Source organism: Electrophorus electricus, chromosome 14, assembly GCF_041902795.1.
Source record: "Electrophorus electricus isolate QZ-2024a chromosome 14, ASM4190279v1, whole genome shotgun sequence".
NCBI classification, from domain to species: Eukaryota; Metazoa; Chordata; class Actinopteri; order Gymnotiformes; family Gymnotidae; genus Electrophorus; species Electrophorus electricus.
The window spans coordinates 24,659,423-24,670,970 of NC_137510.1; the positions used below are offsets into that span (position 1 = coordinate 24,659,423).

General features: G+C 36.7%; 1 protein-coding gene across 1 annotated transcript; it reads left to right on the top strand.

Annotated features, from left to right (window-relative positions):
• Window positions 1-3,348: 3,348 nt before the first annotated feature.
• On the top strand, window positions 3,349-11,341 carry ceacam1 (CEA cell adhesion molecule 1). Its single transcript, XM_081695840.1, has 11 exons — window positions 3,349-3,511; window positions 3,808-4,107; window positions 5,563-5,841; window positions 6,353-6,616; window positions 6,757-7,032; window positions 7,254-7,505; window positions 8,552-8,827; window positions 9,042-9,293; window positions 9,480-9,755; window positions 9,980-10,210; window positions 10,364-11,341. The coding sequence occupies exons 1-11, from the start codon at window positions 3,457-3,459 to the stop codon at window positions 10,444-10,446; spliced, it is 2,544 nt and encodes an 847-aa protein (XP_081551966.1). The 5' UTR covers window positions 3,349-3,456; the 3' UTR covers window positions 10,447-11,341.
• Window positions 11,342-11,548: the final 207 nt, after the last annotated feature.

The window sequence follows — 11,548 nt, forward strand, 5'->3', positions numbered from 1 at the left end:
AAAATTTGACAACCAAAAGGAGCAGGAAGCAATGTAAAATTGCTCCACATATAACTATTAGTCCAATGCATTTTCACTGTATGAAATATATTACACTGTGTTATCTAACCTAACATATCTATATCAGTGCTTTATTCACAGCCTTTGTTCCATTGTCTGATTGAGACATTTCACAAAACATAGATTTTTTTTCCAGTAAAGCGCAATAAATCTGTGTCAATATTTACACTTTAGAGGCATGAACAGGTGTGACACGAGGCCAAAAGAGAAGACAGGAAGACAGAGGACACAAAAAATGCGAACCATAAATCAGACAGAGAGTCAGAAGGAGAGAAACATTATGATAATATTCAAACATATTTCAGTTGTTTCATTATTACCAATTATGCCTATAAACTACTTAACAAAATTACTCATACTAAAGTGAATGGTCTGGTTTAATGTATACAGCGAATGCCATTTATCAAACATCTGTGTGATTTCCAAACTGTCACGAGATGCTTACTGCAGTGTAGTTTTTGTGTATGTTTAGCCAGGGCGATTTATGTCTTTGCACACAGAGTTCTAGCAACCTTTTATTTAAGTCTTCAAGCCCCATTTAGTAAATACCACCTATCTTCCTAGGATCTGGTACCAGAACAATATGGACTTTCATACAACAAGAGTGAACATGTACGTTTACTCACCAGAACTTTCAATTGCTTTGATAAACATGGTTAAAAAAGCAGTGTGTTGCTTTATTTTTTATCAAATCAAACATTTAGTATTTCCTTTTGTACAAATGCATGCATCGCTGTGCGTTACTTTATGCACCCTACTTTTGCCAAGATAAGAGTCTTTTCTTAAAATGCTAGCTAAGGTTGGAAAGTTTATATAGAGGAATCTTCTCTCCAGGCCCTTGACCTTTACTTGTGGACATCCCTTTCCTCTCAACCCCCAGGTCAGTGGAGGTCAGGGGACTGGGATAACATGCAGATTTTGATTATGCTAATCTTTTACGTGAATTATAATTAATAATTACAATTAATTCATATGGAATAAGAACAGCTGCACAGTGTCAGAGATCCATGAACATACTTTACACTAACTTTCTATTTGTGTACTTGACCCAGCTCGTTATGTTTGATGCAAAAACAAAACAAAACAACCAAACAAACAAAAAACAGTTTTTCTCTTTAATTCTTCTATAAATGCACCTTCCGAAGAGCCTTTCCGACCCCCTGAAGACTTCAGAAGCCTGTTCGGGAGGAATCATAAGCCACCATTATATATTCTTATAAAAGGTAAAACATGACTGAGAATATAGAATTACCAAACACTTTATTAAAAGTCTCTACCTTTTACAAACACTTGCTGGCTGCTTCATTATGGAAATCTTACAGGTGCATTTTATAGGTGCTCAATTACAAACTTTATATGTGCAAGGTCTCACCTACTCCATTCATCAATTCTCAGAGTCTGGCCACAAGATCACTGATGACCAATATTATTTAAACAGTTGGTCAGATGGGCAAAACTTTAAGGATTTGTTCTTCCTTGACATTAAAAATATGTGTTCATTCATAATCAAGGACATTAATACAAAGCTTTTTTCATCTTTACCAAGGGTACCAGTAATTCTGGAGAGCAACGTTTCTTACTCTCTAGGTATCACCAGAACTATATCTGAGTTGTTCCTGGGATGTTAAACTTACTAGATCATTTCAAGTTCATGGAAGATGAAATAACTGACTTCTTAAATCTTATCTGGTTCAAATATTTGTAACTGAGAAGCACCTGCTTCTTCTATTTTAAAAGCAAGCCACAATACTGACTCACATATTGCTTCAGGAGGAGGGGACTTTTTTGATGCTCACTGTTTGTGCGTTAATAAGCCATGTACGTGCACACCTGGGCGCTGAGATATATACACAGGTTACATAGGGTACTGTGCAAATTTACTGTTGATGAGACCATAGCGTGGGAGGTGGGTTCCAGCCTTTCTAGCCACATTGTGAGTCTGTAATCATATATTGTCGTTGAAGCCTGCAATGAAATTGGTAATCCACCTGAATTAGTCAAATTACTCATTGCTTGTTTCTCAGTATAAAACGGGTGTCACGGCTTTGTGAGTGAAGGCAAATATTGCCTATATTGTACAATATGAATGTATCTCTTGGGATAAGCATAAATAAGGCAAACTAAAAACTTTCCTATGAGAACCCAGTCATGGTTACTTACAAAAAGGGATAAAAGCACAAAATGTGCTTCTCTGAGTGACATTTTAAAAACGGGTATGAATTGTGTTTTAAATGACCCATATTTAGGAACAGAACAACGTAGGCAATAATGAGCCTGAGTCAACACTATTTGACATGACTGAGCATTTTCCAAGGAGGCAGGGACAGATATAATCTATGGAACTTGTAGTTGAGATGGAAATTTATTTTGAAGTAACAGCAGATTGTAAGAATTTTCAAAAAGATTATTATTGTTTAAAATAAAAAGAGGCACCAACATATTGACACTGTGTGTTTTTAGCATGTTCTTATACATATTGTGTATGTTCTGATACTGTTTGTATGAGATCCAATGTTATGGCCTAGTTCTGAAGGAATGGATGCATTTTAATGTATGTTAACTTAAACTAAAGAACAGGTCAGCCTTCAAATGTTGAATAATGGCATATTTTGAACAATAGAATCAAATTTTATGGATGAAGTCAAATCATATAGTTTTACATATCAAATGAAAAAAAATAGTATTTTTATTCTGCACGTATTATGCAGCAACTGATAATTATCTTTGATTATTGATCATCGCTTATTATTATTGTTGTTATTATTATTGTTGTTGTTGTTGTTAATAAATAGTATTATTAGTTTATATTGCTGCAATGCTATTTATTTGCTTAATTTAAAAGTATACTCTGACCGACTCTTCAAAACAAACTACTATGTAACTGTAAAAAACTAAATTACCATGAATAACAACCACTTTGAAATGGCAGACAAAAAGTGGAAGATCCATCCTGCACCTCTTCACCTCTTTATTGTTTGAGCATCATTAGTCAGATTAGTTTACCAAATACAAATGTGGAACACCATTCAAATAAACCCAAAGGTCTGAGCTCTTGCTAGGAGACCCCCTTTTGTGGTAATGTTAAAAACACTGGCTAGAAACAGGTGTGTTACCACTGTTCAATACACCACATCCAACCCAACCTGTAATCCCAATTCTCTGTGTGCGTGTGTATCTGCTTGCATGGGTTAGGGTGGAGATTTGGGATAGGTTGGGTCACACATAACGCATATATCACTGCTAATGCAATAGCTATGCAAATATTTGAACATAGGAAACACAGCCACTGGTGACTGCATCATTGCATCATTCCTGTATTACTCCACAAAAGTCCAGACTCACGTCCATTAGGTGTACTGTGAAGTAGGGAGGCTTTTTCCAAATTGGATTGCCAAAATGGAGTATAACTTCTTCTCCTGCTTCACCTTTTTCCTCATCATCTACATAACTGGTATTTATATTTAATATTTTAATTAATTATAAATAAAGAGTTATTTTTCATACTTCAGTATAACAAAACAGCATATACAAGTGTTTGCATTAGGTATTGTAGGACACATAATAGTGGTGTTTCCTCAAAGAGAGAACTTCTGTCTAAAGTTTTGTTTATAGTAGATCTAAAGTATTCTGGTTGGATATATTATATGAAGCCTGGTCATGTGTTTGCCTGAGAAAAATTCATCACTGAAACTGAGGAAAGTAACCATACTGGTATGATATAAAATAATGATTTTTTCTCTATATTAGGTGTATATCCTGTGACATTGGTTCCATCCTCAAACCCTGTAGCTGCTGGTGGAAATGTCACTCTGACACTGAACCCGGCAACGAACATTGAAGCTGGTAATTGGCTGTTTGAAAACAATGTCATGGTGTTTTGGTACCCGGGAAATTTCATACTGGAAGGCAGCTCTCCAGGTCGGGTGTCATTCAACTCTTCCAGTCTCCAGCTCTCCCTGTGTTTCCTACAAGTGAATGATTCTGGTCGCTACACACTCCAAGGTGCGATCCCACCTTTACGAGCAGAAGTTGCACTGTCTGTTCAGGGTAAGTTTCCAAATATGTAACATGACACCAAACCAGCCAAACACGTAAATAATAATACATTCTTTCTCCATAATTATCTTAACCCATATCCTTAAATTATTCTAACAGAGATTATGACCCTAATTACCAATTACTATGTAATTAACAAAACTTTCACACACTATTGACCCTGTTGATTATTTACAAACAGATTATTATTTTTATTTTCTTGAAACAATAAACAAAGAAATCAGTACACTGAATTTAAGTATGCAGAAGTGTAACATCTGTGTTTTTGTCACATCTGCTTCTTCTTGGACTGCCATGATCACGCATGTCTGTTTCAATTTCCCTGTTTATTGATTTCACCTGTTCCCAATTATTTCAGTGTATTTAAGACATGTTTTTTGTCTTTGTGAAGCCTTATTTGGTGTATGCTAGCATGTTCTGAACGGTTTTGTCCCTGCATGTTATTTTGTTTCTCTGTTTGTTTGGTTTTAGTTACTGGTTTCTGTTTTTGCCCTTGTCTGCCCAGTCTGTCTAATTTTCTTTTCGACCTGGTTTTGACCATTAACTGTTTTCACAGCTTCGTTTTTGCACTGTCTGCCTGTTTGGTCAGCCTTATCATTAACCCTTTGGATTAACCTACACTCAACTCTGCTTCTGCCTGTTCAGCCTGACAGACTTCTTCATATCAAAATTCAAAATTGCTGTGAAGACATACAGTCATTATCATTCTCTCTCCATCTTATAGCTTATATAATTTTTAATAGTTTTTTTAGACTACCTTCTGGTTTTGAAAGGATTCTGTCAGTGTAAATTCATATGAATAGTTAGGTACATAGTTAACATACTTTGAGTTATATAGCCAGGTTCAGTTGTTATGGCTTTTTCTAGAACCTCATTCACAAGAAAGTCCAACATCATCTTTATTCAATTTACACATATTCTTTTTGAGATCTGGTAGTAATGAATCATGGGCCTACAGGGAAAATACATAATCACTGATCTAAATATTGGCACAGTATGTGCATGTACAATTGTTGTCCTGTTTATGAACAGGAGTTCACAGGGCATTTTGTCTGACAATAAAGGCTGAGAGAGAGAGAGAGAGAGAGACTGACATTTTAAATGTACACTTTGTTCCAAAGTCATCAACTGAAGCAAATACAGCAAAAATACCATCTATCCAATTAAAATGTAGCATGTTATATGCTAAAATAAATGCTGCGAATACATTGTGATAGCCATCTGTGACTCACACTATAACTATAAACCAATGAACTGTTGAACGATCTTTATGCTATACTTGTGCAAGACCATTTTGAGTGATTGAAGCCCATGGACAGGTTAATGATATCCAGTGAGTGAAGAAAAGTAATTAGTATGTTCTGCATTTTGATAATACCTAATGTAGCAAAGTTTTACAAAGTAGCAATTTGAAACTAGTGGTTTCCTTGTGTTTGTGATTTGCAGAGCCTATCACAAATGTATCTCTGGCAGTGAGTCAGACCAATCTGGTAGAGTTTAATGACAGTGTTACATTCACCTGCTCCGCCCACGGAACACCGTTGGAATTCTCATGGCGCAACAGAAGCTCTGAGCTCACGAGTGGGGGCAGTGTTCAGCTTAGTAGTGATGGACGTATTCTTACTATTACCAATTTGACAAGATATGACCAGGGTCCTTTCACCTGCATCGTGGCAAATGGTATCAGTAATGGAACAAGTGGGACTATTTACCTCAAGATCAGCTGTGAGTATGGCATTGCACTTATGTTGGAGTAGTTCATGATCTTGGCAGAAGCAATTCATAGCGGACACTGCAAATAAAAATATATAAATTATGAATCTCCTATAGGGCCTTACACTTCAAAATATCTGCCTCTGAATTATACAGGGCAGTGGTAGCTCAGTGGTTAAGGTACTTGTCAGCTAAATGCCATAAGTGTAAGTCTTTGTTATTTTACCTATTTGTCGAAACTTTATCAAGTCTAATAAATAAATGGCTGAGGAGGTAACATTATCTTCCAACTTCACTCAGTAAGATTGATAGAAAATGTCTAGAAATAGTTTAAATAAATTATAAACAATCTTATAAAAAACATAACTTGTTAGATATTAACATCTGCACTCAGTTTGATTTTATTTAACAAGATATTTTTGCATTATACTTGGATATTCAGTGTGTATTATTTAGAAAGAACATATTTTTCCACAATGACTGGACTCTTGGGCAGATGAAACTGTGTATTTTGTCCCCTTAGATGGTCCCAGTAATCTGACAATGATAGTCATACCAAAGAAGACTGGGTACATTTCAGGATCAAACATCACTCTGACCTGCTCTGCTGATTCCAGTCCCCCAGCTTTGTTCCTCTGGTCCAACAATAATGTATTTCTTAATACATCTGGACAAAGCTTGCAGCTTACAAATGCATCTCAGAACCAAACAGGAAGCTACACTTGCATTGCCCACAATACAGTCACTCTCAGATACACTACAACCAACAAAACCATCCTCATCCTTGGTGAGATTGCAATTTATAAACATTGGTCTTTCTTTCCTGTTGAGTATAATATTTTATGAAATCAAGCGGCATAGCTTCAGCAATCTGGGAAGATTTGTGCTAATAGTGACTAATGAAACATCTATTCATCTGTCAATTAGACCCAGTATCATTTGCTACAGTGCTGCCTTCTAGCAACCAGCCCATCTTCAACATGTCCTTCACTCTGAGTTGTGACATCATTGGTCCTGTGGACTCCACTTACTGGGAGAAGAATGGCCTGTACCTGCATTCTGACAGCAGGATCTTCCTCTCCAACCAAAACAAGACACTCACACTCACCCAGCTCACTCTCCCTGATGATGGAGATTACCAGTGTGTAGCCAGCAACTCTGTGAGCAACATGACCAGTGGGTCCTACAGACTGATGGTCAACTGTGAGTATTATAAACATTGCTAGAGTCTCCCTTCATTTAAAGCCTGTGACATCTGAAAAAATTATTTCACTGATTTTGAGAAAACATCTTGATTGAAGAATGTCCTTAGCAGTACTTACAAATGCTGTTATTCTTAAATATTAGCCAACCAAAATGATATAAAAAGGAAAAAGAGCATTAATAGTTTAAAGTATTAATTTATGCATTTCTTTATCTCAAAGATGGACCATGGAACACCTCAGTTTCTGGTCCAGCCATTGCAGCAGTATTGTCTTCAGTGTCACTGAACTGCTGTGCCTCCTCTCAACCTCCCAGTGAATACACCTGGTACTTCAATGGCTCAAAGGTGGCAGAGGGCACCACGTATATGACTGGAGCTCTCTCATTGAACAACAGTGGAGAATACACCTGCATAACCTACAATAACATCACAAGCAGGAGTGGCAAGGCCACATGGAACCTATCTGTCATTGGTGGGATAAAATGTCTTGTATGACCAAAACTGAACATGGACTGCTTTTTTTCTGCCCTAAAAAGACATTTTTTATTCCTTATATTCGTTATACAGTATAGCAACTTCTACACATCAACCAAGAGTCTATAAACAGTTTAAAGCCCTATTCAGACATGAATCGTTTTACAAGGGAATGTGCGGTAATGTAATTATTACCAGCTTTTCTCACAGATTTTAGTCCCATCCGAATGTGCCATGTGAGACATTTTTACTGACTGCATGCTCCCACGTCAGTAAAATTCAAGCGCCATTTACCTTCAGTAAAACGAACCATAAAATATAACCCCAGGTTATATTAATCCCATGCCGATTGTCATATCCTGTGGAAAATGAGTTTTCCACAATTTTTCTCAAGTATGGATGCACTTGAAGAAGCATTTAGTTTCGACATGCATGGCACAGATACCTAGGATCGTTCAAGTCTGTGGCAAACCTCAGGTGTTGTACAACGTACAACATTCAAATGCAAAAGACAAGCTAGATGCTTCCGGCAGCTTAATTAAGTAAAGGCCTATAACCTACATACGTGTTATGAACATGATGCCTGCTAATTTTCAAACTAACCCTTAATTATTACTATAAGAGTGTTATAAGAGGTGACATCAGTAAATGGAGAAGTCACTCCCATCAGTCAGATTTCTTATCCCATGCGAATCAGTCATTCATTTTACAGACATCCTGTAGCAATATTAGGTTACTCCACGTCTCCATTTAAAACTTCTCATCTGAGTAGGGCTTAAGACTACTTCATATGATATAAATGTCATAACATAATGCTTTATGTTGTAAGACATTGAAGACCAGCAATGAAGAATGCAGAATGCAGTTAAATGTTTTTCCTAAGAAGCACAAGGTCACATACTTGCAGAACAAATACATGCAACAGAAAATTCAACAAGACACTCAGCGATATTAAAACTACTAATAAATGAATTTAAATGAATGTAAATTAAGGTAATTAAATGAATGTAAAAAATAAATCTGTTAAAAATCTGTTTTCTCTAGACATAATATCATCTGCAATGGTGCTGCCTTCTAGCAACCAGCCCATCTTCAACATGTCCTTCATTCTGAGTTGTGACATCGTGGGTCCTGTGGACTCCACTTACTGGGAGAAGAATGGGCTGTACCTGCATTCTGACAGCAGGATCTTCCTCTCCAACAAAAACAAGACACTCACACTCACCCAGCTCACTCTCTCTGATGATGGAGATTACCAGTGTGTAGCCAGCAACTCTGTGAGCAACATGACCAGTGGGTCCTACAGACTGATAGTCAACTGTGAGTATTATAGATATCATTATTTCCTTTAAAATAAACTGTAATGAAGCATAATTGTTTTTTTACTTATTTGCTTTAAACTTTTGCATAAACATGTCTTATCTCCTACCTTTTGGCTGTTTCATAATAAAGAAAAGGTTTACAATTAACAGTTTAGGTCAAGTAAAGATTTCAGCAGACAGCAATATGACATCTTTGCCACTTTGTTTCCTAGATGGTCCATGGTCCTCTACAATTTCTGGCCCAGACATAGCAGAGGTAGGCTCGAGTGTGACACTGAACTGCTCTGCCCCCTCTCGACCTCCTTGTGAATACACCTGGTACTTCAGTGGCTCCAATGTTGCAAAGGGCCCCGTGTTTGAGACCGGAGTTCTTTCATTAAACAGCAGTGGACAATATACCTGCATGGCCCACAATAACATCACAAACAGAAGCAGCAGTGCTACATGGAACCTAACTGTCATTGGTAGGTTTTTATCCAATTTTGCCTAATATTTTATTACATCAAGAACTGTCACATCAGCTCTCAACAGGGTGGAAAATAATAAGCAAATGCAATTTCATCTTTTGCACAATTTCATCTTTCTCCTATATAATGATTTTAGTCAGATGTACCACTTTGGTGAAATATTGCCCTGTGCTTTTTCTTCAGAGGGCATCTACTCCGTGGTGGTGACTCCAAGCATGCTCATTCCTCTGGCGTCCAAAGATCTGCAGCTCTTCTGTAACATAACAGGTTTTTACAGCAGCATTCAGTGGCTTAAAGATGGCCTGAAATTCAATACAACACGCACTGCCACTGTTTCTATGGACAACACCACTCTGGCCTTCCAACCTCTGCTGATTATCGATGATGGGACATATCAGTGTGCTGCAAAAAATGCAATTGGAAATCACGTTAGTAAATCGTACAAGCTAACTGCTAACTGTGAGTTTTTCTGTAATTTTCACCTTTTTATTTGCTTTATACTTCTGAAGCTTCTAGTATGCGAAAGAGACTACACACAAATTTAGCCACGATTGGGTTAGTAATCTGGATAATAAACACACAGCCCTTCGAGACATAGTTGTTCCAAAGATACATGTATGATGTATGCCCTTTATACCGATAAAACATTGATCCCTGACTTTCCCTGTTCTCTTGCTGAACAGATGGGCCCGTGAACCTGATGATTACAGTTGAAGTGGGGAATGACATTACACTGACCTGTGATGCAAAGTCTCAGCCACAGAGTGTTTATTACTGGATTGTCGACAACGGCACTGATGTTCGAGAGGGGGCCAAAATAATCATCTCCATGTCGGCCCTGGGCAACAACTATACCTGTGTGGCCAGAAACCCGCTGACCAATGTCACACTCTCTGGTGTCTACATTAACTCAGGTAACATAGCAAATCTTCACATGATTAAAGATTACAAATGCTTGATCGAAGGTTTATGCAGAAAAACATTTTGGATTATGTGGCATTTTATAATCTTAGTTCATTATGGATTTATTGGCAGCTTTTTCACCATATCATGTATCTACTCTACAGATCCCAGTGCAGTGGTCCCTCTTCAAGCTAGTGTACTGCTGACTACCAGCCTTGTGTTTATTCTTGCTGTGTCAATGTTGTAAGTGGAATACTGATCACTCTTTTCTGTTTGTTTGTTTGTATAAATAAATCCTTCTCTTCCAGAAACAGTTTCAAGAAGGACCCTAAATCAGTTTTAGTTTCTCAGATGCATTGTAATAGCAAAATCAATACGCTTGGAGTTACCTATAAGGTATACTGAAAATCTGATTAAATTTATCAGCTTTTTCTCCAAAGATACCAGTTTCCAGAAATATTTCACTGATTCTACATGCTTGAAAAATGGTGCCTACCAGACAAATCTCAGGAATTTCATATTTGGCAAAAGTGATGAGCAATCCAATTATCCTGCTGGTACCTCCACCAGTAGTGCACACAAAAGTACTAGATCCACAAAAAAAGTCAGGGTAAAAGGTAGACTGGTGTAATACATATCCGCCGTGTTTATACAGGGTATACTCCTCCTACTTTACTGGCTGTACTGAGATAAATACAATTGTTGAGATCTCCAATGCATTTCTTCAGACCTTAAAATTCTTTTAAAATTAAACTAAAACATGAATTTAGTACACAATTTAGTTAATGCCAGTCTATATTTCTGGCTGTATTTTGCCTTAACGTACTGTATTTATACTTACCTATTAACAGATATATGAATATTGTGTACTTTTGTTGTTTTGAATTTATACATAATGGAAACAATACAAATAGAATGCTTTTTGATATAGTTTATATTATGTTTCACAATACAGAGCATGTGTTTGTGAAAACTGTGTTAATTCTATATCTCTGTAATTGTAAATATATCTTTATATCTTAATTTTATAGGCCAGCAGTAGAACAATGCTATTTCAGTGATTTAAAGAGTCAGTACTTAAAATGCATAATATTTATAGAAAATAAAATATTTTGATGTGGTCAAAATGACAGCCTTTGTTATGGAATTTGTAAAGGGTAGTTGCATGCATAGCCATGGCTACAAAAATATATAATATTGTAAGCAGTAGAAAAAAATTACCATTAGCATAGCAGATGAGTTTAAATATGACATTAAGAATGAGTGTTAAATTGGAGTACTGACAAGCTTTGATTTATGTTTCTTGCATTTTTTGTATGGTGAACTTCCTTTGTTCTTGTACTGGGCCT